Below are 27,292 nucleotides of genomic sequence, written 5' to 3'. Positions count from 1 at the left end.
TTGGCGCTTTTTTTTTATTATTTTTTTTACGGAGCTTCCCAATGCATTAAATAGCGGGAAAAACGCAAAAAATCAGCAAAATTAACCCCTTTACCCCCAAGGGTGGTTTGCACGTCAATGACCAGGCCAATTTTTACAATTCTGACCACTGTCCCTTTATGAGGTTATAACTCCGAAACGCTTCAACGGATCCTGGTGATTCTGACATTGTTTTCTCGTGACATATTGTACTTCATGATAGTGGTAAAATTTCTTTGATAGTACCTGCGTTTATTTGTGAAAAAAACGGAAATTTGGCGAAAATTTTGAAAATGTCGCAATTTTCAAACTTTGAATTTTTATGCAATTAAATCACAGAGATATGTCACACAAAATACTTAATAAGTAACATTTCCCACATGTCTCCTTTACATCAGCACAATTTTGGAACCAAATTTTTTTTTTTGTTAGGGAGTTATAAGGGTTAAAAGTTGACCAGCAATTTCTCATTTTTACAACACCATTTTTTTTTAGGGACCACGTCTCATTTGAAGTCATTTTGAGGGGTCTATATGATAGAAAATGCCCAAGTGTGACACCATTCTAAAAACTGCACCCCTCAAGGTGCTCAAAACCACATTCAAGAAGTTTATTAACCCTTCAGGTGTTTAATGAGAATTTTTGGAATGTTTAAATAAAAACACAAAACATAATAAATACACAAAAAATTTACTTCAGCTCCAATTTGTTTTATTTTACCAAGGGTAACAGGAGAAAATGGACCCCAAAAGTTGTTGTCCAATTTGTCCTGAGTACGCTGATACCCCATATGTGGCAGTAAACCACTGTTTGGGCGCATGGGAGAGCTCGGAAGGGAAGGAGCGCCGTTTGACTTTTCAATGCAAAATTGACAGGAATTGAGATGGGACGCCATGTTGCGTTTGGAGAGCCACTGATGTGCCTAAACATTGAAACCCCCCACAAGTGACACCATTTTGGAAAGTAGACCCCCTAAGGAACTTATCTGGATGTGTAGTGAGCACTTTGACCCACCAAGGGCTTCACAGAAGTTTATAATGCAGAGCCATAAAAATAAAACAAAATTTTTTTCCCACAAAAATTATATTTTAGCCCCCAGTTTTGTATTTTTCCAAGGTTAGCAGGAGAAATTGGACCCTAAATGTTGTTGTCCAATTTGTCCTGAGTACGCTGATACCTGATATGTGGGGGGGAACCACCGTTTGGGCGCATGGGAGGGCTCGGAAGGGAAGGAGCATCATTTGGAATGCAGACTTAGATGGATTGGTCTGCAGGCGTCACATTGCGTTTGCAGAGCCCCTAATGTACCTAAACAGTAGAAACCCCCCACAAGTGACCCCATATTGGAAACTAGACCCCTCAATGAACTTATCTAGATGTGTTGTGAGAACTTTGAACCCCCAAGTGTTTCACTAGAGTTTATAACACAGAGCCGTGAAAATAAAAAATCTTTTTGTTTTCCCTCAAAAATTATTTTTAGCCCCCAGTTTTGTATTTTCCCAAGGGTAACAGGAGAAATTGGTCCACAAAAGTTGTTGTCCAATTTGTCCTGAGTACGCTGATACCCCATATGTGAGGGTAAACCCCTGTTTGGGCACACGGGAGAGCTCGGAAGGGAAGGAGCACTGTTTTACTTTTTCAACGCAGAATTGGCTGGAATTGAGATCGGACGCCATGTCGTGTTTGGAGAGCCCCTGATGTGCCGAAACAATGGAAACCCCCCAATTATAACTGAAACCCTAATCTAAACACACCCCTAACCCTAATTCCAACCATAACCCTAACCACACCTCTAACCCTGACACACCCCTAACCCTAATCCCAACCCTATTCCCAACTGTAAATGAAATCTAAACCCTAACTTTAGCCCCAACCCTAACTGTAGCCCCAACCCTAACCCTAGCCCTAACCCTAATCCTAGCCCTAATCCTAGCCCTAGCCCTAGCCCTAACCCTAGCCCTAACCCTAGCCCTAACCCTAGCCCTAACCCTAGCCCTAACCCTAGCCCTAACCCTAGCCCTAACCCTAGCCCTAACCCTAGCCCTAACCCTAGCCCTAGCCCTAATCCTAGCCCTAACCCTAGCCCTAACCCTAGCCCTAATGGGAAAATGGAAATAAATACATTTTTTTTTTATTTTTCCCTAACTAAGGGGGTGATGAAGGGGGGTTTGATTTACTTTTATAGCGAGTTTTTTAGCGGATTTTTATGATTGGCAGCCGTCACACACTGAAAGACCCTTTTTATTGCAAAAAATATTTTTTGCAATACCACATTTTGAGAGCTATAATTTTTCCATATTTTGGTCCACAGAGTCATGTGAGGTCTTGTTTTTTGCGGGACGAGTTGACGTTTTTACTGAAAACATTTTCGGGCACGTGACATTTTTTGATCGCTTTTTATTCCGATTTTTGTGAGGAAGAATGACCAAAAACCAGCTATTCATGAATTTCTATTGGGGGAGGCGTTTATACCGTTCCGCGTTTGGTAAAATTGATAAATCAGTTTTATTCTTCGGGTCAGTACGATTACAGCGATACCTCATTTATATCATTTTTTTTATGGTTTGGCGCTTTTATACGATAAAAACTATTTTACAGAAAAAATAATTATTTTTGCATCGCTTTATTCTCAGGACTATAACTTTTTTATTTTTTTGCTGATGATGCTGTGTGGCGGCTCGTTTTTTGCGGGACAATATGACGCTTTCAGCGGTACCATGGTTATTTATATCTGTCCTTTTGATCGCGTGTTATTCCACTTTTTGTTCGGCGGTATGATAATAAAGCGTTGTTTTTTGCCTCGTTTTTTTTTTTTTTTTTCTTACGGTGTTTACTGAAGGGGTTAACTAGTGGGCCAGTTTTATAGGTCGGGCCGTTACGGACGTGACGATACTAAATATGTGTACTTTTATTGTTTTTTTTTTTTTATTTAGATAAAGAAATGTATTTATGGGAATAATATTTTTTTTTTTTTCATTATTTTGGAATATTTTTTTTTTATTTTTTTTTACACATTTGAAAATTTTTTTTTTTAACTTTTTTACTTTGTCCCAGGGGGGGACATCACAGATCGGTGATCTGACAGTTTGCACAGCACTCTGTCAGGTCACTGATCTGACATGCAGCGCTGCAGCCTTCACAGTGCCTGCTCTGAGCAGGCTCTGTGAAGTCACCTCCCTCCCTGCAGGACCCGGATCCGTGGCCATCTTGGATCTGGGGCTGGAGGAAGCAGGGAGGGAGGTGAGACCCTCGCAGCAACGCGATCACATCGCGTTGCTCCGGGGGTCTCGGAAGCCCGCAGGGAGCCCCTTCCCTGCGCGATGCTTCCCTGCACCGCCGGCACATCGCGATCATGTTTGATCGCGGTGTGCCAGGGGTTAATGTGCCGGGGGCGGTCCGTGACCGCTCCTGGCACATAGTGCCGGATGTCAGCTGCGATAAGCAGCTGACACCCGGCCGCGATCGGCCGCGCTCCCCTCGTGAGCGCGGCCGATCGGCTATGACGTACTATCCCGTCCAGGGTCAGATAAGCCCAGGGCACCTCGACGGGATAGTACGTCTAAGGTCACAGAGGGGTTAATGAACACGCTGCGTTTTTTCGCGGAAAAAATCGCATCATGTGCACAAAAATTGCGGAATGCATTCTAAATGATGGGATGCATAATGTATGCGTTTTTATAGCGAAAAAAACGCAACGTGTGCACACAGCCTTACAACGCTGGTTCCCATACAAAAAATGTATGACAGCTGGACATGTGAACAGAACCTTAAAATGGCATGATGGGTAAAAGACCACTACCTACTGACTTCACACAAGACCCTCTTAGGCTAGGTTCAGATTGCGTTAGTGTAATCCGTTTAGCGCTAAGTGCTAGCGGATTGCGCTAACGCAATGTCTTTTTAGGGGTAGCGTTAAATGTACCCGCTAGCGCAGATCCCCGATCTGCGAGAGCGGTGAACGGACCTCTGGCGCGCCACGGACGCTGCAAGCAGCGTCCGAGGCGCGCCACAAAAGAACGGCACATCGCTAGCGCGTGCCGAAAATGGCACGCGCTAGCAATGCGCTTTAACATCCTGGCAATGGGAGCGCTAACGGATGCGTTGCACGGCGTTAATTTCGCCGTGCAACGCTGTCCGTTAGCGCTCACACTAAAATGAAAGGAGAACCTAGTCTTAGGCTATGTGCACACGTATTTGTGAGGGCTGCGGATTTGATAAATCTGCAGGGCAAAAACACTGCATTTTTCCTGCAGATTTATTGCGAATTTACCGCAGTTTTTGTGCGGATTCCACTGCGGTTTTACACCTGCGGTTTTCTATTATGGAGCAGGTGTAAAAGCGCTGCGGAATCCGCACAAAGAATTGACATGCTGCGGATTATAAACTGCTGTGTTTAAGCGCGTTTTTTTCCGCAGCATGGGCACTGCATTTTCGGTTTCCCATAGGTTTACATTGTACTGTAAACTCATGGGAAACTGCTGCGGATCTGCAGCTGGGGACCCGCAGCAAAATGCGCATCGTGTGCACATAGCCTAAGTCATTGCTCATGTATTATATGTAAACTATAAACTTGTACTTATTTTTGTTTGCCCCTCGATCTGCTGGTTACTCTGCATTTTGGCTAGTCAGTCGTTCGGTGTATCTCTATTAGCTGAATGAATTGTGCACCTGAAGGCAGTAGCCGCATGTGGCTGTCACATCCTTATTATTATTATTATTATTATTATTATTATTATTATTATTATTATTATTATACGTCTGTTGGTATGTTTGATCTGAGTGTTCTTTGTCAATCATAAAAAGATTGATTTCACGCTAACATAAGAAAAAATGTCTGTATTGCATCTAGAAAATGTAATTGTCATCCATGAATATTTTTTTCAGTGTGGAACTTGGGAAGTCTTGGCGCATGGGCTAACATGCAATATCTGTCTGTATGGTCTCCTTATTGGATATGTTTTTCCAATATGGAAAATTAGTTGGAAATTATCCAAAACACAAACTTCTTGTCCAACCCAGTGAACACTGAACCACGATATAACAGATGCTATTATTTAAGCGTTCATTGACCTCTATAGGGTAATTTTGACCAAGTGCTTCTCACAATATTAGAATATCAAGTTAATTTATTCCAGTTCTTAAATATAAAATGTGAGACTGTTTGTAATAACTCGTATTATATAGAGTGATCAGCAGTGCCACAGGCTGATCGCCTCCATACCACGCCGCATTGATGCAGTAATTGATACAAAAGGAGCCCAGACCAAGTATTGAGTGCATTTACTGATCATACATTTCAGTAGGCCAACATTTCGGATTTTAAAATCATTTTTCAAGCTGGTGTTATAAAGTATTCTAATTTACTGAGATAATGACTTTTGGGTTTTCATTGGCTGTAAGCCATAATCATCAACATTAACAGAAATGAACACTAGAAATAGATCACTCTGTTTGTAATAACGCTATATAATATATATTATATTTTTATATTATATGAGGGATCTGCAAACACTACCCACTGATCAATCCCAAATACAACATATTACAGCATTACTCTTTTCACCTCCTTGTTTGTCATCCATTTTCCATATAACTGCCTGGTAATATGATTACGTCTGAATATTTTTCAGCTGGAGAATGCGCAACTTGCGGCTGCAAAGAACAGTGATTATGCAAATGCAACAAGAGAGGAGATCATGTCTACAAAACTCCGAATAGATACAATGTCGTCACAGCTGAGCCAATGTCAAAAGCAGGTAGCGCCTCATTCTTGAAGTTTTGTTGGGTTTAACATTTAATGTAGCATAATATCCTTTATGAGTACGAGTACTATTTAGCTTCTACTTTTTTTTTCTAGCTGCATGCTTTATAATGAATGAGTTGGCCAATAATCCTTGTGTATAATTGTACACACAGATGCCAGTCAGTCACTGCTTAGGACTACCTCCTGACATCTAAGATCAGAATGAGCAGCGGTTTTTTTTAAAATGAAATTTACAAGGTGTACAGCATATAACCTCCTACAGCAGAACAGACTTGTGTTGAATGGGACAGGTTCCCTTTAAAGGGATATTTTCTTGTATCTTAAGGCTTGCTGGGGGCTGATGCATTCCTGATGATTGACCGTTCAGGCCAGCAGTGTAGTTAAGTGGCTGGTCCGAGCTGTGTGCTTATCCCTGTAGGTAGCACAGACAGCTTTGCCTCTCCAGCATCAAAGGCGCACGGAAGGGGGGGGGGGGGGGCTTGGTGTACTGAAACTGGTCGGATCCTGCAAACCAGCCAGCTTCACAAAGGCACTGTGTTCTCCTTGCCTAGGAAGCTATAGTCCTGTAGAGATGATCACCTGCTGATAAAACGCTGGTTTTGTTGAAACCGCAACACAGCCCAGTAAGTGACACATTGCTGGAGTTAGGCTTTCGGTCTCTGCATCATATTGCTCTGATTACAGAACAAAAACCTGACTACAGATCCACTTTAACCCCTTATAGGTACTTCATAGGTTGCTTCCCTTCCTTTGGTGTGGGCTCCTGTGCTGAGCTTTCATCTTATTAGCTATCATGTGCCCCTAACAGCTGCTGGTGGAATCGCGATCCACCCATGGCTGTTAACATGTTAAATGCCGGTGTCAATCGCTGACAGTAACATTTAACTCTCACTTATCGGAAGCACGTCGCAAACTCCTCCCATCGAGGGTGATGGGAAGGCATGACAGCCAGGAGTCTGCAGAAGACCCTGGTGCCTGTCATTGCAGATCTTCTATGGAGGCCGGTCTGTGGCCGGCATTCATAGAGACGATAATTTCTGCCACGCATAACAGGGTTGAAGCCCTGCTGTGTGTAGCACAAGCGATCAGATGATCGCAGCTTCAAGTCTCCTAAAGAGACTATTAAATCAAATAAAAGGTTAAAAAAATATATATTTCTTTAAAATATAGAAGTTCAAATCAACCCCCCTCTTTTTTTTTTTTTTTTTTTTTTTTTTTTCCCCCCATTCAAAATAAAACCATAAAAATACACATTTGGTATCACTGCGTTCAGAAATGTCCAATCTATCTAAATATAAACTAATTCAATCAGTAAACTGGTAAAAAAAAACGCCTGATCTGTTTTTTTGGGTCACCGCAATATTGAAATAAAATGCAATAACTGGCGATCAAAACATCGTATCTACCACAACTTGGTATCAATAAAAACGTCCACAAGAAATAAGCCCTCACCCAGCATGAGATCCCCAAAAAATAGACGCTACTGGTCTTGGCAAAGAACATCTTTTTTTTTCACAAACTTTTTAACTTGTGTTCACCATTGAAATAATGAATCCATACATGTTTGGTATCTGCGTGCTTATAGTGATCTGTTAAAAAAACAAACAAAAAAAAAACTGTGAAATAGCACTTTTTTTCCCCATCAATTTCACACGACTTAAATTTAATTTCCTGTTTTCCAGTACACTATATGTTAAAATTACTGGTGTTTTTCAAATGTACAATTCGTCCCGCAAAAACAAGCCCTCATACGGTTATATTGACTGCAAAATAAAAAAGTTATGCCTCTGAGAAGAAGGGGAGCAAAAAACGAACTTAAAACAAACAAACAAAAAAATCCCAAGGTTGTGAAGGGGTTAAAGTCTTTAGCTCCTGAAAAATGTTGGTGAATGAAGAGGGAATATGTTGTATGTGATATATTAATGTATACTTTGCTCTGTGGCAGAACTGTGCTCTAGAGAACAAGGTGCGGGAGTTGCAGGAGATGCTGGACCGCTCCCAGGATATGCACCGGAGACTGATGTCGGAGAAGGACCGAGAAGTGGCCGATATGAGGCATCAGCTGCAGGTCCAGCTGGAGGAGTACGAGCAGTTATTGGATGTCAAACTAGCGCTGGACATGGAGATTAACGCCTACAGAAAAATGCTGGAAGGAGAAGAGCAGCGGTATGTCTGTGATTTAGTCACTTGGGTGCTAGAATTGTCACCTTCGTTGACCGATGTATCCACACTTTAGGTAGTCATCCTCTACATGGACACCTTCTTAAATGCTGAACGCTGAAAAACTGTTTTTTTGGGGGGGTTTTTCCAAGCAGTTTTTAGGGTTCACAGTCGATCAGTCGGTTGATTTAGTGCCTCATTGCACGCTTATGTTTTTGGTTAGTTTTACATTCCCTTTACTACAGTTTATACCTTCTTAAATGCTGTAGTCCCCCATCTAAAATAAAAAACCTTCTAGTCGCCTCTCACTCCAACAATGTCTGCGCTGGGTCTTCCTGCTCTCACATGACGTTTGTTTTACTACGTACAAATTTAAGCTGCACTTTGTTCAAAAGCGGCAGTCAGTTTTTTATATTTGTTTTACTACATGAATGATGCAGCTTATTAGTGGCCGCTGAGCTTCATCACTCACTTCCCTAGGACATAAGTCCAAGGAAAATGTGCAACCTATTGGCTCCACTGATTGGCTGCAGTGGTCATGTGGCATAACAACGATACATGGGAGCGGGAGCCCTGTCACTGATATCACTGGAATAGTCGGCGCAGGATGGGAGTGGAAGATTGTTTTTTTTCTTTTTTTTTTTTCTTTTTAATTTAAACTTTGGAGAATTTAAGAAGGGATTGTCCAAGTAGTTGACAACCCCTTTACTTTTCAAACTTTAGATTTCTCTGACCTTTTAAACCAGAGAGTTATTTTACCCAAAATAGTTAATAAATAACATTCCCACATGTCTACTTTGCATCACCATCCATTTTGAGACATCATTTTTGTTAGGAAGTTTGAAGTGTTAAAAGTTGATCAGTAACTTCTCATTTTTCTAACAATTTACAAATTCACATTTTACGTACCCGGCTTATCTTACAGAAAAAACCCAAAAGTGACATAATTTTAAAATCTGCACCCCTCAAAACCACAGTCAAGAAGTTTATTAACCTTTCAGGTGCTTCACAGGAATTAAAGAAATGTGGAATGAAAAAATTTAAATTTTATTTTTTCCCATGCAATTGTAGCTTTAGCCCCGAATTTTACATTTTCACAAGGGTAGCAGGATAAAATGATCCATATACATTGTTGTGCAATGTGAGTACACCAATATGTGGGGGAAACCAACTGTGTGTGCACATGGCGGGGCTTGGTAGGGAAGGAGCCCTAGTTGACTTGTCAAGCGCAGATTTGGCAGGGATAGACAGCAGGCGCCATGTCACATTTTAACCCCTTAGCGACCGCCGATACGCCTTTTAACAGCGGCCGCTAAGGGTACTTAAACCACAGCGCCGTTAATTAACGGCGCTGTGGAAAAAGTGAATAGCGCCCCCCAGAGGCCGATTTTCTCCGGGGTCTCGGCTGCCGGGGGTAGCCGAGACCCCAGAGAACATGATTCGGGGGTTTTTTAACCCACCCCGCATTTGCGATCGCCGGTAATTAACCGTTTACCGGCGATCGCGCAAAAAAACAAACAAAAAAAAAACGCAATCTCTTTTTAATTTCTCTGTCCTCCGATGTGATCGCACATCGGAGGACAGAGAAAAGGGGTCCCAGGTTTGCCCCCCAATACTCGCCTATCTCCCCCGATGCTCCTCGTGTCTCCCGGTGGGCGCCGCCATCTTCAAAATGCCGGCCGGCACCGGGAGAATCTTTGGGGTCTCGGCTGCCGGGGGTAGCCGAGACCCCAAAGAGCATGATCGGGGTCGGTTTTACCGACCCCTGTTTTGCGATCGCCGATAATTAACTGTTTACCGGCGACCGCAAAAAAAAAAAAAAAAAAGTAAAGTGTAATTCTCTGTCCTCTGATGTGATCGCACATCAGAGGACAGAGAAATAGGGGGATTCGGGGACCCTACAATACTCACCTGTGTCCCTGGATCCTCTTGCTGCTCCTCCTGGCCGCCGGCAGAAGAAAATGGCGGGCGCATGCGCAGTGCGCCCGCCATCTGTCTCCATCTGCCCGGCCGGCAGGAGAACAGCAGTTGGGGCTAAAATTAGGGGTAGGGTTAGGGCTAGGGTTAGGGCTAGGGTTGGGGCTAAATTTAGGGTTAGGGTTGGGACTAAATTTAGGGTTAGGGTTGGGGCTAAATTTAGGGTTAGGGTTGGGGCTAAATTTAGGGTTAGGCTTCTTTCACACTTACGTCGGTACGGGGCCGTCGCAATGCGTCGGCCCGACATACCGACGCACGTTGTGAAAATTGTGCACAACGTGGGCAGCAGCTGTAGTTTTTCAACGCATCCGCTGCCCAATCTATGTCCTGGGGAGGAGGGGGCGGAGTTACGGCCACGCATGCGCGGTCAGAAATGGCGGATGCGACGTACAAAAAAACGTTTCATTGAACGTTTTTTTTGTGCCGACGGTCCGCCAAAACACAACTGATCCAGTGCACGACGAACGCGACGTGTGGCCATCCGTCACGATCCGTCGGCAATACAAGTCTATGGGCAAAAAACGCATCCTGCGGGCACATTTGCAGGATCCGTTTCTTGTCCAAAACGACAGATTGCGACGGAATGCCAAACGACGCAAGTGTGAAAGTAGCCTTAGGGTTAGGGTTGGGGCTAAAGTTAGGGCTAGGGTTGGGGCTAAAGTTAGGGTTAGAGCTGGGATTAGGGTTAGGGTTTGGATTAGGGTTGGCATTAGGGTTAGGGTTGGCATTAGGGTTACGCTTGGGATTAGGGTTAGGTTTGGGATTAGGGTTAAGGTTAGGGTTGTGATTAGGGGTGTATTGGGATTAGGGTTAGGTTTGAGGTTAGGGTTGAGATTAGGATTAGGGGTGTGTTGGATTTAGGGTTTTGATTAGGGTTATGGTTAGGGTTGACATTAGGGTTGTTTTGGGGTAAGGGTTGTGATTATGGTTAGGGTTAGTGATTAGGATTATGGATCAGGTTGGGGTTAGGGGTGTGTTGGGGTTAGGGTTGGAGCTAGAATTGGGGGGTTTCCACTGTTTAGGTACATCAGGGGGTCTCCAAACACGACAGCCAATTTTGCGCTCAAAAATTCAAATGGTGCTCCCTCCCTTCTGAGCTCTGCCGTGCGCCCAAACAGTGGGTTACCCCCACATATGGGGCATCAGCGTACTCGGGATAAATTGGACAACAACTTCTGGGGTCCAATTTCTCTTGTTACCCTTGTGAAAATAAAAACTTGGGGGCTACAATATCTTTTTTGTGAAAAAAAAAATCTTTTTTATTTTCACGACTCTGCATTATAAACTTCTGTGAAGCACTTGGGCATTCAAGGTTCTCACCACACATCTAGATAAGTTCCTTGGGGGTCTAGTTTCCAAAATGGGGTCACTTGTGGGGGGTTACTACAGTTTAGGTACATCAGGGGCTCTGCAATCGCAACATAATGCCCACAGACCATTCTATCAAAGTCTGCATTCCAAAAAGGCGCTCCTTCCTTCCGAGCTCTGCCGTGCGCCCAAACAGTGGTTTACCCCCACATATGGGGTACCAGCATACTCAGGACAAATTGGACAACAACTTTTGGGGTCCAATTTCTCTTGTTACCCTTGTGAAAATAAAAACTTGGGGGCTAAAAAATCTCTTTTGTGGAAAAAAAAAAATATTTTTTATTTTCACGGCTCTGCATTATAAACTTCTGTGAAGCACTTGGGCATTCAAGGTTCTCACCACACATCTAGATAAGTTCCATGGGGGGTCTGGTTTCCAAAATGGGGTCACTTGTGGGGGATTTCTACTGTTTAGGCACATCAGGGGCTCTCCAAACGCGACATGGCGTCCGATCTCAATTCCAGCCAATTCTACATTGAAAAAGTAAAACGGCACTCTTTCTCTTCCAAGCTCTGCGGTGCACCCAAACAGTGGTTTACCCCCACATATTGGGTATCGACGTACTCAGGAGAAATTGCACAACAACTTTAGTGGTCTAATTTCTCCTGTTACCCTTGTGAAAATAAAAATTTGTGGGCAAAAAGATCATTTTTGTGTAAACAAAAGCGATTTTTTTTATTTTCACGGCTCTACATTATAAACTTCTGTGAAGCACATGGGGGTTCAAAGTGCTCACCACACATCTAGATAAGTTCCTTAAGGGGTCTAGTTTCCAAAATGGTGTCACTTGTGGGGGGTTTCCACTGTTTAGGCACATCAGGAGCTCTCTAAACGTGACATGGCGTCCGATCTCAATTCCAGCCAATTCTGCATTGAAAAAGTCAAACGGCGCTCCTTCACTTCTAAGTTCTGCGGTGCGCCCAAAAAGTGGTTTACCCCCACATATGGGGTATTGGCGTATTCAGGAGAAATTGCATAACAAAATTTATGGTTACATTTCTGTTTTTACACTTGTGAAAATAAAAAAAATGGTTCTGAATTAAGATGTTTGCAAAAAAAAGTTAAATGTTCATTTTTTCCTTCCACATTGTTTCAGTTCCTGTGAAGCTTATAAAGGGTTAATAAACTTCTTGAATGTGGTTTTGAGAACCTTGAGGGGTGTAGTTTTTAGAATGGTGTCACACTTCATTATTTTCTATCATATAGACCCCTCAAAATGACTTCAAATGTGATGTGGTCCCTAAAAAAAAATGGTGTTGTAAAAATGAGAAATTGCTGGTCAACTTTTAACCCTTATAACTCCCTAACAAAAAAAAAATTATGTTTCCAAAATTGTGCTGATGTAAAGTAGACATGTGGGAAATGTTATTTATTAACTATTTTTCGTGACATACCGTATTTTTCGGACTATAAGACGCACCGGACCATAAGACGCACCCCAAATTTGGGGTGAAAATTGCAGAAAAAAAGATTTTTTATAACATGGGGGTCCGTCTTATTGTCCGAATTTACAGTATCTTATGGCGGTGGCAGAGCAGGGTCACAGGAGGCAAGGTGGGGTGATGCTGGGATGAGGAGGTGCTGGGATAAGAAGGTGCTGGGATGAGAAGGTGCTGGGATGAGAAGGTGCTGGGATGAGAAGGTGCTGGGATGAGAAGGTGCTGGGATGAGAAGGTGCTGGGATGAGAAGGTGCTGGGATGAGAAGGTGCTGGGATGAGAAGGTGCTGGGATCAGGAGGTGCTGGGATGAGAAGGTGCTGGGATGAGGAGGTGCTGGGATGAGGAGGTGCTGGGATCAGGAGGTGCTGGGATGAGAAGGTGCTGGGATGAGAAGGTGCTGGGATGAGAAGGTGCTGGGATGAGAAGGTGCTGGGATGAGAAGGTGCTGGGATGAGAAGGTGCTGGGATCAGGAGGTGCTGGGATCAGGAGGTGCTGGGATCAGGAGGTGCAGTGAGAGGTATGGCGTGAGAGGGGTCCCTGGCGTACCATGCAGGCTTACCTAGGTGGCAGAGGTGCGGTGGCAGAGGTCCGGTGGCGGGGGTGTGGCAGCAGAGGAGGCGCAGGAAGCGGGGTCCCTTTCCCCGGTATGGTGATGCAGCAGGCCCGGTATGCAGCAGAGCCGGGTGAATCCTCTTGTTATCGGTGGGCGCGGCCATCTTCCTGAGGCCGCGCGTGTGCAGATGAAGCGCTCTGCTCCCGGGGCTTCAGGAAAATGGCCGCGGGAGGCCGCGCGTGCGCAGATGGAGATCGCGGCGGCCATTTTCCTGAAGCCCCGGGAAGCAGAGCGCTCCATCTGCGCACGCGCGGCCTCCGGAAAATGGCCGCCACCACCGATAACAAGAGGATTCACCCGGCTCTGCTGCATACCGGGCCTGCTGCATCACCATACCGGGGAAAGGGACCCCGCTTACTGCGCCTCCTCTGCCGCCACACCCCCGCAACCGCACCTCTGCCACCGGACCTCTGCCACCTAGGTAAGCCTGCATTGCGACTATTAGACGCACCCCCCATTTTCCCCCCTTTTTTGGGGGGGAAAAAGTGCGTCTTTTAGTCCGAAAAATACGGTATCTCTCTGATTTAAGGGCATAAAAATACAAAGTTTGAAAATTGCAAAATTTTAAAAATTTTCGCCATATTTCCGTTTTTTTCATAAATAATCGCAAGTAATATCAAAGAAATGTTACCACTAACATGAAGTACAATATGTCACGAAAAAACAGTCTCAGAATCAGTGGGATCCGTTGAAGCGTTCCAGAGTTATAACCTCATAAAGTGACAGTGGTCAGAATTGCAAAAATTGGCCTGGTCATTAAGTACCAAATTGGCTCTGTCACTAAGGGGTTAAAGAGCTGCTCTGGTACCAAAGCGGCAGAACCCACCCACATGTGGCCACATTTTGGAAAGTAAACCTCTTGAGGAATTCTTCTAGGTGTATAGTGAGCATTTTAAAACCCACAGATGATTCACAGAGCTTGCAGAGATGAAGAATATTTTTTGTCCACTAAAATGTTGTTTTGGCCCCAAGATTTTAATTTTGAAAAGGACTGCGGAAATGGGACCACATAATTTGTTTCACAATTTCTCCTGCGTTCGCCAATATCCTATATTTGGTGCTTTTCAGGCACAGTGCAAAGCTCCGAAGGGAAGGAGCGCCTTATTGAAATGCAGATTTTGCAGGCGTCCTGTCACATTGGCAGAGCCTCCGAGATGCCAGAACCCTCTATCAGTGACCCCATTTTACAAACTGCACCCTTCATTGAATCCATGTAGTGATGCAGTGAGGATATCGACACCACAGGTGTGTCACGGAATTTTATACTATTATCGCTAAAATACTGTTTTGGCTTCATATTTTTTTTATTTTCACAAGGGGAAATGGGTACAAAAAGAGCCCACCCATAATTTTGTTACACAATTTCTCCAGAGTGTGACAACACCCCATAGAAGGCTGTACAGTACTGTTTGGCCACAGGACAGGGCTTGGGATGGGCGGATGCCATTTGACTTTTGTAGCACAGATTTTTAAAGAATAGTTTGCACATTCCACTTTACACCGCCTTTGATGTGCCTAAATGGTGGAAACCCCCTTTGGGAATTCATCTTTTGTGGGGGGGGGGAGTGACTTTTTATGCTATGGGCGTTTTCCAGAAACAAACACACAGTGGAAGTTAGAGTGAAAATTGAAAATCTGCCATTGTAGTACCCATACATTGTGCCCAGCAGTCAAACATGTGGATGCTAACTGCAGTTTAGGCACATTGTGGGGCTCAAAAGGGAGGGGGGCTTTAGGATTCAGGAGTGCAGGTTTTGTCGGGTTTCTTTTGATGGGAGCCATGTTGCTTTTCTAGAGCCTTTGTGCTACCAGTAACTTGGACACCACCTAGATTTCTGTTAATAGGTGACACACCCGAGTGGAGACATTTTATATATATATATATATATTTTTTTTTTTTTTCACTGAATAGTTAAATAGTGTGACTGTTTTTTATAGATCGGGACGTTCATACTTGTTACCAAATATGTGTACTTTGTTTGTTTTTGCTTTTACAGAAATATTTACATTTCTTGATATCTTATTTTTTTCTTTTTTTATACTTTTTTTTTTTTTTTTTTTAATTAAACTTTTTTTATTTTTCTTAAGTCCCTCCTACAGAACTTTACTTTTATTACTCTGATCGCTGGTATAATGCTTTGCAATACACTATACCTGTTGTTGAAACACTGATGCAAGCCTTTTGGACCATGCTCCTAGCATGGTTTAACAGGCACGCCGTAGCTGGCAGACCTAGAGGTCAGCATGTGACCTTGTGTTGCCATGTCAACGATCGGAAGCCTGCGATGGTGTCACAAAGTGCAGATCCAGCAGGAGGGGGATCACCCTCCCTCTCCCAGCCTCCTAAATGCTGCAATCGCTATTGATCGTGGCATTTAGGAGGTTAAACAGCCGGGGAGGTGCAGTCCGAGCAATGACCACCGGGGCTTGGCGATCGTGTGGGGAACAGCTCTCTGCTCTTATGTTATGCTGATTTCAGATGAAATGGTAAAAACCTACTGACAGATTCCCTTTCAAATGGCTCCAATATCTAGGATGAATTAGGAGGACCAGCAGCACTGTGCTCTTTAACCCCTTCCCGACCCATGACGCCACGTAGGCGTCATGAAAGTCGGTGCCAATCCGACCCATGACGCCTATGTGGCGTCATGGAAAGATCGCGTCCCTGCAGATCCGGTGAAAGGGTTAACTCCCATTTCACCCGATCTGCAGGGACAGGGGGAGTGGTAGTTTAGCCCAGGGAAGGTGGCTTCACCCCCCCGTGGCTACGATCGCTCTGATTGGCAGTTTCACTTTCAACAGCCAATCAGAGCGATTTGTAATATTTCACCTATTATAACTGGTGAAATATTACAATCCAGCCATGGCCGATGCTGCAATATCATCGGCCATGGCTGGAAACACTAATGTGCCCCCACCCCACCGATCGCCCCCCCCAGCCCTCCGATCAGTGCTATGCACCGCTCCGTCCTGTGCTCCGCTCCCCCCGTGCTCTTGTCCGCCCCCCCGTGCTCCGATCCACCCCCCCGTGCACTCCGATCCACCCCCCCGTGCTCCGATCCACCACTCCCGTGCTCCGTTCCTCCCCCCCCCGTGCTCCGATCCTCCCCCCCACGCTCCGATCCTCCGCCCCCATGCTCCGATCCCCCCCCCCCCCCCGTGCTCCCCTCCACCCCATCATACTTACCGATCCTGCCGGGGTCCGTCCGTTTTCTCCCTGGGCGCCGTCATCTTCCAAAATGGCGGGCGCATACGCAATGCGCCCGCCGAATCTGCCGGCCGGCAGATTCGTTTCAAAGTGCATTTTAATCACTGAGATATTATATCACAGTGATCAAAGTAAAAAAAATAATAAATGACCCCCCCCCCCCCTTGTCACCCCCATAGATAGGGACAATAAAAAAATAAAGAATTTTTTTTCCCACTAAGGTTAGAATAGGGTTACGGTTAGGGCTAGGGTTAGGGTTTCGGTATGTGCACACGTATTCTGTTCCTCCGGATTTTTCCGCTGCGGATTTGATAAATCCGCAGTGCTAAACCGCTGCGGATTTATCGCGGATTTACCGCGGTTTTTCTGCGCATTTCGCTGCGGTTTTACAACTGCGATTTTCCATTGGAGCAGTTGTAAAACCGCTGCGGAATCCGCAGAAAGAAGTGACATGCTGCAGAATGTAAACCGCTGCGTTTCCGTGCAGTTTTTCTGCAGCATGTGTACAGCGATTTTTGTTTCCCATAGGTTTACATTGAACTGTAAACTCATGGGAAACTGCTGCGGATCCGCAGCGTTTTCCGCAGTGTGCGCACATACCTTTAGAATTAGGCCATGTGCACACGGTGCGGATTTGGCTGCGGATCCGCAGCGGATTGGCCGCTGCGGATTCGCAGCAGTGTTCCATCAGGTTTACAGTACCATGTAAACCTATGGAAAACTAAATCCGCTGTGCCCATGGTGCGGAAAATACCGTGCGGAAACACTGCGTTGTATTTTCCGCAGCATGTCAATTCTTTGTGCGGATTCCGCAGCGTTTTACACCTGTTCCTCAATAGGAATCCACAGGTGAAATCCGCACAAAAAACGCTGGAAATCCGCGGTAAATCTGCAGGTAAAACGCAGTGCCTTTTACCCGCGGATTTTTCAAAAATGATGCTGAAAAATCTCACACGAATCCGCAACGTGGGCACATAGGGTTAGGGTTGGAATTAGGGTTGTGATTAGGGTTATGGCTACAGTTGGGATTAGGGTTAGGGGTGTGGGGGGGTTAGTGTTGGAGGTAGAATTGAGGGGTTACCACTGTTTAGGCACATCAGGGGTCTCCAAACGCAACATGGCGCCACCATTGATTCCAGCCAATCTTGTATTCAAAAAGTCAAATGGTGCTCCCTCACTTCCGAGCCCCGACGTGCGCCCAAACAGTGGTTTACCCCCACATATGGGGTACCAGTGTACTCAGGACAAACTGCGCAACAATTACTGGGGTCCAATTTCTCCTGATACCCTTGTGAAAATAAAAAAATTGCTTGCTAAAACATCATTTTTGAGGAAAGAAAAATGATTTTTTATTTTCACGGTTCTGCGTTGTAAACGTCTGTGAAGCACTTGGGGGTTCAAAGTGCTCACCACATATCTAGATAAGTTCCTTGGGGGGTCTAGTTTCTAAAATGGGGTCACTTGTGGGGGGTTTCTACGGTTTAGGCACATCAGGGGCTCTGCAAACACAACGTGACGCCCGCAGAGCATTCCATCAAAGTCTGCATTTCAAAACGTCACTACTTCACTTCCGAGCCCCGGCATGTGCCCAAACAGTGGTTTACCCCCACATATGGGGTATCAGCGTACGCAGGAGAAACTGGACAACAACTTTTGGGGTCAAATTTCTCCTGATACCTTTGGGAAAATAAAAAATTGCAGGCTAAAAGATCATTTTTGAGAAAATATTTTTTTTTTATTTTCATGGCTCTGCGTTATAACCTTCTGTGAAGCACTTGGGGGTTCAAAGTCCTCACCACACATCTAGATTAGTTCCTTTGGGGGTCTAGTTTTCAAAATGGGGTCATTTATGGGGGATCCAATGTTTATGCACACAGGGGCTCTCCAAACGTGACATGGTGTCTAATGATTGGAGCTAATTTTCCATTTAAAAAGCCAAATGGCGTGCCTTCCCTTCCGAGCCCTGCTGTGCGCCCAAACAGTGGTTTAAACCCACATATGGGGTATCAGCGTACTCAGGACAAACTGGACAACAACATTTGGGGTCCAATTTCTCCTATTTCCCTTGGCAAAATAGGAAATTCCAGGCTAATTTTTCCTTCCTCAAAAATGATTTTTTTATTTTTTATTTTCATGGCTGTGCGTTATAAACTTCTGTGAAGCACCTGGGGGTTCAAAGTGCTCACTATGCATCTAGATAAGTTCCTTGGGGGGTCTAGTTTAAAAAAAGGGGTCACTTGTGGGGGAGCTCCAATGTTTAGGCACACAGGGGCTCTCTAAACGCGACATGGTGTCCGCTAACAATTGGACCTAATTTTCCATTCAAAAAGTCAAATGGCGCGCTTTCCCTTCCGAGTCCTGCCGTGTGCCCAAACAGTGGTTTACCCCCACTTATGAGATATCGGCGTACTCGGGAGAAATTGCCCAACAAATCTTAGGATCCATTTTATCCTATTGCCCATGTGAAAATGAAAAAATTGAGGCGAAAAAATTTTTTGTGACAAAAAAAAGGACTTTTTCATTTTTACGGATCAATTTGTGAAGCACCTGGGGGTTCAAAGTGCTCACTATGCATCTGGATAAGTTCCTTGGGGCGTCTAGTTTCCAAAATGGGGTCACTTGTGGGGTAGCTCCAATTTTTAGGCACACGGGGGCTCTCCAAACGTGACATGGTGTCCGCTAAAGATTGGAGCCAATTTTTCATTCAAAAAGTCAAATGGCGCTGCTTCCCTTCCAAGCCCTGCCGTGCGCCCAAACAGTGGTTTACCCCCACATATGAGGTATCGGCGTACTCAGGACAAATTGGACAACAACTTTCGTGGTTCAGTTTCTCCTTTTACCATTGGGAAAATAAAAAGATTGTTGCTAAAATATAATTTTTATGACTAAAAAGTGAAATGTTCATTTTTTCCTTCCATGTTGCTTCTGCTGCTGTGAAGTACCTGAAGGGTTAATAAACTTCTTGAATGTGTTTTTGAGTACCTTGAGGGGTGCATTTTTTAGAATGGTGTCACTTTTGGGTATTTTCGCCATATAGACCCCTCAAACTGACTTCAAATGTGAGGTGGTCCCTAAAAAAAAATGGTTTTGTAAATTTCGTTGTAAAAATGAGAAATCGCTGGTCAAATTTTAACCCTTATAACTTCCTAGCAAAAAAAAAAAATGTTGTTTCCAAAATTGTGCTGACGTAAAGTATACATGTGGGAAATGTGATTTATTAACTATTTTGTGTCACATATCTCTCTGGTTTAACAGAATAAAAATTCAAAATGTGAAAATTGCGAAATTTTCGCCAAATTTCCGTTTTTAGCACAAATAAACGCAGAATTTATTGACCTAAATTTACCACTAACATGAAGCCCAATATGTCACGAAAAAACAATCTCAGAACCGCTAGGATCCGACCCGTTGAAGCGTTCCTGAGTTATTACCTCATAAAAGGACACTGGTCAGAATTGCAAAAAACGGCAAGGTCTTTAAGGTCAAAATAGGCTGGGTCATGAGGGTGTTAACCTCTTCATGATGGAGCCTTTTTTCGTTTTTGCGTTTGTTTTTCGCTCCCCTTTTTCCTAGAGCAATAACTTAATTTTTCCATCAATATGGCCACGTGAAGACTTGTTTTTTGCGGGACAAGTTGTACACACCATTGTTTTAACCATATCGTGTACTCAAAAACGGGAAAAAAAATTGCGTATTTTTTTTATTTTAATTTTTTTTGCTGTGAAATTGCAAAAAAGTGCAATTCCACAACTTTTTTTTTTTTTTTAACTATGTTCACCAAATGCTAAAACTGTTTTGCCATTATGATTCTTCAGGTCATTACGAGTTCATAGACACCAACCATGTCTAGATTTTTTTCACCACTTAAATAAAAGAACCTAAAGTTTTAAAAAAAAATAAGAATAAAAAATTGGGTTATTTTCTGACACCCGTAGCATCTCCATTTTTGCGTGAACTTTGGTTGGGTGAGGGCTTATTTTTTTGCGCACTGAGCTGGCGTTTTTAATGATACTATTTTGGTGTGTATACTAGCTTTTGATCTCCCATTATTGTATTTTATTGGAATGTTGCGGTGACCATAAAAAGCAATTCTGGGGTTTTGACTTTTTTTTGCCACACAGTTTACCGATCAAATTTAATAATTTTTATAGCTTGATCGGGCAATTCTGAATGCGGTGATACCAAATATGTGACTAGAAGCTGTAGTTGTCCGATAGGCTCTGCTACATACAGGCGATGATCAGATTGCCTGTATATAGCAGAAATACTCACTTGCTATGAGCACTGGGCAGCGCTCATAGCAATCTGGCTATGACAACCATAGAGATCTGCTGGAGACCTCTGGTTGTCATGCCAACCCATCGGTGACCTGCGATCACGTGACTGTGTTACCGATGGGCGGGATTTCTGGCGCGCTTTCGGTAAGAGCAAGTTAAATGTCGCTGTGAGAGATTGACTGCGTCATTGAACAGGTTTAACAGCCGTGAGTGGATCAAGATTCCACCCGCGGCTGTTTCAAAACAGCTGACATGTGTCAGGAAAGATGCGGGCTCAGCACCGGAGCCCACAGCAAAGGGGGAGACACAACATGCGCAGTACATGTACAGCGCATGTCGTGAAGGGGTTAAATATAATGTGCTCAATTAAGGGACTTGTGATCCAGACTAATCGATGTAGAAACCTCAGCACCACAAAAAAGAAATTGAGACTTTGTCTTAGTGCAGTCTTATTCATTTTGATGTGGCAAGGAGTTAAACCAGATATGATCCAACGTTCCAACCAAGAACGGTCTTTGTCAAGGACACCTGTGTGTAGCAAGAGTCGGGAACCATGAAATGCAGAAGTGTGTTAGCCCAATTTATATATTGGGTATACAATCGATATTAGTGTGGTGATCATATTGTGGGATCATTTTAAGACTTTCCACTTTGTATAATTGACTGATCAGCAAATCACCAATATGTCACTTGATCTAGTGTCTGTAGCTGTATCAAGATTGTACCAAACTAATTGGGTAGACCAGAAGGTAGAAGATAAGTAGAAGTTAGGATGCAAACTAAAAACCTCTTACGGTGTCGGTGTCATCTAGGCTGAAGCTGTCTCCAAGTCCATCTCAAAGAAGTAAAGTTTCCCGGATCAGCACAAGTCAATCAAGCCGTTCTTTGCGTGGTAAGAAGAGAAAGTTAGATGAGAGTGAAAGCGGAGAGAGCCGGCCAGGCTATAAGATCATCCAGGAAGCTTCATCTTCAGGTCCAGTATCTATAGAAGAAATGGACCCGGAAGGAAAGTACTTGAGGCTTGTCAACACTTCAGATGAGGTATCGTATTGTGTACTGTAGTACACAAACTGATCATAGAAAATGAAGCGTATTCTGTACAGCAGTTGCCACCATCCTATAGATCTTCAGATATTGTGAACTGATGCATCCCATCGTGCCCAGGCAGTAATTTCCAGTCTGGACATGCTGGGAGTCATACTTTCAGAGCAGCTGGAGAGCCACAGGTTGGAGACAACTCATTTGTGGACTTCTGGATCTTTTTGTAAAATGTCATCTTCCTTTTATAAGGCCATTGGAGCTTACTTTTGTTTTTCTTTAATTCTGATTTATTTGCAGCAGAGATCTCAATCCATTGTTTCTCCAGCTGTTGCAAAACCACAGCTGCAAACAATCAGGACTTGGTGTGTGTTGGGTTTTGGTATTGCATTGAGAGCATACACCTGGATGCTTGGTGATAATTTTTATAACTTCTATTACATACAGGATCAGCAGCTGAGTGGTTGGAGCATTAAAAGACAACATGGAAGCCTGCCTGACATTGGTTTTAAGCTTCCTGGACGGTTTATGCTAAAAGCTGGCCAACATGTGACTGTGAGTACCAGTCTTATAAGTTGAAAACCATAAGGACCAAAAGAGTTGTCAGCGCTGAGTTTTGCAGCTAACCGCATCACATTAGAGTTGACTTATTTTTAATTTTGCTTTTTTTTGGGTGTTTTACTTTTTGTTAATCCCAAAATGAGATCATAATTCATGCTAAATACTGCAATACTATAGTTGCAGTATATAGTATAATGCAGTCTCCTTTGAATGCTAGCTACAGGCTGGTTTTCATATGGATCACTATCATGACAGGCACTGGGGTCTTCAGCAGACCCCTGTCAGTTAACACAACTTATTTGCAGGCCACAACTGCACCACACGGAGGCCAATGGGTGCTTGGAATATGCGTTTTAAATTTCATATCCACGTGCTTTAAGGGGAATCTGTCAGTAGGATCAATTCTCCTAAGCCATTTATATGGGCATATAGGTCATAGGAAGTTGCATAAAACAATACCTTTAAAATCTGTGATCTGATGTCTTATTAAAGAGAAATCCACAATTTTCTTAAATACAAATGAGCTGTTGCGATCTATGGGCCGGATACTGATATTCATGAGGATCTGCCTACAGAGTTTATTTTACATGAGAGTCATTGCTAGTGATGAGCTAATATACTCGTTACTCGAGATTTCCCGAGCACGCTCAGGTGTCCTCCAGGTATTTGTAAGTGCTCGGAGATTTAGTTTTCCTTGCCGCAGCTGAATGATATACATCTGTTAGCCAGCTTGATTACATGTGGTGATTCAATAGCAACCAGGCAACCCTCACATGTACTTATGCTGGCTAGTAGCTGTAAATCATTCCGCTGCGGCGATGAAAACTAAATCTCCGAGCACTAACAAATACTCGGAGGACACCCGAGCATGCTCGGGAAATCTCAAGTAACGAGTATATTCGCTTATCACTAGTCATTGCCAATGGGAGACTCATTGCTCTCTTATAACACACAGCTCTGCAATGAGATCTGAACAAATGCAGTGCAGCAGAGCGAACGCATTACAGGAGAAGTGAACTTTGTCTCTTTTTTTCAAAAACCTTTTCAGCTGCAGTCCTCTTAGTGTTTCAGCTTCCACATTCACAGACTGTCAGTGTGGGGGAAGGGTAGTACAACAGAGCTGAGAGCACTGTGAGAAGAGAAATGCAAATGTGCTTCTTGTGTTTGTAATGAGACAAGATTCAACTCTGCTGTACTGCGTTAAATCTGACCTCACATTCTATGCCTCACACAGTGAACGCCCCCTTTCATTTAAAATAAAGCCGTAGGCATAACTGGCATAGTTTGAGAAGATTCTGTATAACTTGTGTTCTAATCATTTAATACTCTGCTCTTTCTGGGATTTTCGGTCCAATGCGCAGTTCTATAGTGATTGACTGCTATGTTTGTATGCACACTTACACTGAGAAAGCTTAGTTAGTTCCCCTCTCCCCCATGCAATAAGAATACCTGAAAGAGCAGAGTATTAAGATTAAAACACAAGTTGTACAGAATCTTTTCTCACAAAACTATGTATCAATCAGCTCACCTCCTTCTGCTCTATAACGTGGTGCCTGCAGTTTAGACTTCATTTTCATGGTGACAGGTTCCCATTAAGTGGTTACCAGCAGTGGTTGGCGCTCGACTCCACATGCTGCTGTTAGAGGCAGGTCCTGGTTGGGTGTCAACCAATCTCTTCTGGCATCAGTTTGTTTGCATCCAAGTCTGGAACCCAACATCCGACTAAACAGTAGGTCATGTTTTTGGAAGGGGTTAATGATGAGAATGACTGACTGAAGATTAATGTGGGTTTACTAATAGATGTGGCAAAGCTGAATTTATTATGTAATTATGTAGAGATAACTTCTTGTATGCGTTTGGTTGACGTGAATTTATGTACAGTAAAGAACTATGTATTGTGATACCATGTTGGCCAGAAAAATCGATTTGTAAATACTGTACTTTTAAGCCTAAAAATGATAAATGTATTCCAGGAGGGATACCTTTTATTGGCTAACGTGAAGGAAGGAACTTCTGTGCTTTGAAGGCTTTCAAACATAATTCTTCTGCTTAGCCAATAAAGTTATCCCTCTTAGAATACTTTTGGCATTTTTAGGCATAAAAGTAATGACATTGTTTATTCTGAATTCTTTCGGTTTTGCGTAATAAAATAAATAAATTACATTTCAGCATTGCCCAGAATAACCAGTCATTTCACACTTTTTACTTTAAAACTAACCATGGAGAAAACTGGATGTTGGATGATTGCTTTGAGCAACGTAAACCTAATTTGATACTGTAGCTTTCATGCGTAAAGGTCACTGTAGTATTGCAACTAATTGTATTTGCAATTTTGATGCCATCATTGTTGTTACTATTAACTGCAGTAAATTTCTGACAGATATGGGCAGCAGATGCTGGAGCTATTCACAACCCTCCCTCAGATTTTGTGTGGAAATCTCAAAAGTCCTGGGGAGCTGAAAATGACGTGAAAGTGACACTGTTGGATTCCACTGGCGAGGTGAGCTTCCTGACTAAAGTATGTTGCTATTGCCGGCTTCTTTTTCTGGTGTCAAGTAAAATTGCAGCAGCAATTCAAGCAGAAAGCCAGCACTCAATTGTTCAATAAAAATGATGATTTATTAATACAAAAGATTTGTTAAAGCCAACAATATTGAAACAGTGGCATCTGCTCAGATTAAGGACCTTGCATGTTAGAAATGCCTTGACTTGATCTTGTACGTGTTCCTCCTTTGCTATTTGTATTTTGTGGCCCTGTTTCACTTTTGTTGTTTTTATCAAATCTTTTACATTGAAGTTGGTTTTTATTGACAAAGTGAGTGGCGGCTTACTGCCTGGATTGCTATGGACATTTCTCTTGGTGTTCGTAGTTGTGCGCTGGTTCGGTGAGCTGATTGCTCCTTTTCTACTCCACTGTAAAGTAAAATTCTATTCCATCATTCTCCTGAATGGCAAGGGGCTGAATTTCTTAATACAATTCTCACCAAGTTTACTATATCCAGAGAAGTCCAATTTAAAAAGGTTCTCAAAAAGAAAAAGGGAGACAAGGGCACATACGGTAATGATATATTTTTAAAAGTGAAATTGGGGTGGCTCATCTGATGGGGTTGTGTGTGTCACACTTCCAATAAATGCCCATAGATTATTCAGCTGCTGCAGTCACATCTGCTGGTAGAAGAGATTGAGGAGAAGTAGGCAGTAAACTTTCTGATAATCCTCGTTGCTGTGAAAAAGCAGTAGTGTTTGTTTCTGTTAATGTTGATGATTATGGCTTACAGCCAAGGAAAACCCAAAAGTCATTATCTCAGTAAATTTAGAATAATTACCAAAAAAACACATACAAAGGCTTCCTAAGCATTTAAAAAGGTCCCTTAGTCTGTTTCAGTAGGCTCAATCATCTTGAGGAAGACTTCTGACTTGACAGAAGTCCAGAAGGCAGTCATTGACACACTCCACAGGGAGGGTAATCCACAAAAGGTCATTGCTAAAGAAGCTGGCTGTTCACAGAATACTGTATCCAAGCATATTAATGGAGAGTTGAGTGGAAAGAAAGTGTGGTAGAAAAAGGTGCACAAGCAACAGGGATAACCGCAGCCTTGGAAGGATTGTTAAGGAAAGGTGATTGAAAAATTTGGGGGAGATTGACAAGGAGTGGACTGCTGCTGGAGTCATTGCTTCAAGAGCCACCACACACAGACATATCCAGGACATGGGCTACAAGTGTTGCATTCCTTGTCAGGCCACTCATGATCAATAGACAACTCCAGAAGCGATTAACCTGGGCCAAGGAGAAAAAAAACTGGACTGTTGCTCAGTGGTCCAAGGTGTTTTCAGATCAAAGTACAGTAAATTTAGCATTTCATTTGGAAATTTAAGGTCCCAGAATCTGGAGGAAGAGTGGAGAGACAGACAATCCAAGCTGCTTGAGGTCTAGTGTGAAGTTTCCACAATCAGTGATGGTTTGGGAAGCTATGTCATCTGCTGGTGTAGGTCCACTGTGTTTTATAAAGACCAAGAGTCAATGCAGCCATTTACCAAGAAATTTTAGAGAACTTCATCCTTTCCTCTGCTGACAAGCTTTTTGGAGGTGGAAATTTAATTCTCCAGCAGGACTTGGCACCTGTCCACACTGCCAAAAGTACCAATATCTGGTTTATAAACAACAGTATCACTGTGCTTGATTGGCCAGCAAACTCACCTGACCTTAACCCCATAGAGAATCTATATATTGTCTAGAGGAAGATGAGACGCCAGACCCAACAATGCAGAAGAGCTGAAAGTTGCTATCAAAGCAACCTGGGCTTCCATAACACCTCAGCAGGCTAATAACCTCCATGCCACGCCACATTTATGGAGTAATTAATGCAAAAGGAGCCCCAACCAAGTATTGACTGCATTTACTGAACATACATTTCAGTAGGCCAACAGTTTGGATTTTAAAATCATTTTTTAAGCTGGTGTTATAAAGCAGGGGTGTCAAACTGCATTCCTCGAGGGCTGCAAACAGGTCATGTTTTCAGGATTGCCTTGTACTGCACAGGTGATAATTTAATCACCTACACAAATAATGAGTTGGTGATTAAATTATCACCTGTGCAGTACAAGGAAATCCTGAAAACATGACCTGTTTGCAGCCCTCGAGGAATGCAGTTTGACACCCCTGTTATAAAGTATTCTAATTTACTGAGATAATGACTTTTGGGTTTTCATTGGCAGTAAGCCATAATCATTAATAGAACAGAAATAAACGCTTGAAATAGATCACTCTGTTTGCAGTGACTCTATATAATGCGTTTCGCTTTTTTGTATTGAAGAACTGTAGCTCCCTTGACTTCGGGGTTTTTTTAACCTCTGATCGTCCATAAT

General features: G+C 43.3%; 1 protein-coding gene across 2 annotated transcripts in view; it reads left to right on the top strand.

The window, feature by feature from the left end:
• The window catches only part of LOC138676620 (lamin-B3-like), a 98,461-nt gene that overhangs the window by 39,089 nt on the left and 32,080 nt on the right, over window positions 1-27,292 (top strand). For both annotated transcript variants that reach the window (XM_069766099.1, XM_069766100.1), the window contains exons 5-9: window positions 5,649-5,774; window positions 7,728-7,948; window positions 21,640-21,868; window positions 22,313-22,420; window positions 24,807-24,926. In XM_069766099.1, the coding sequence (XP_069622200.1) occupies window positions 5,649-5,774; window positions 7,728-7,948; window positions 21,640-21,868; window positions 22,313-22,420; window positions 24,807-24,926 (804 nt within the window). The remainder of the gene's footprint in view (window positions 1-5,648; window positions 5,775-7,727; window positions 7,949-21,639; window positions 21,869-22,312; window positions 22,421-24,806; window positions 24,927-27,292) is intronic.

This window comes from Ranitomeya imitator, chromosome 4 (genome assembly GCF_032444005.1).
Source record: "Ranitomeya imitator isolate aRanImi1 chromosome 4, aRanImi1.pri, whole genome shotgun sequence".
Classification (NCBI taxonomy): domain Eukaryota; kingdom Metazoa; phylum Chordata; class Amphibia; order Anura; family Dendrobatidae; genus Ranitomeya; species Ranitomeya imitator.
Note: the sequence above shows the minus strand (reverse complement) of the source record. Positions and strands in the feature narration are given on the sequence as shown.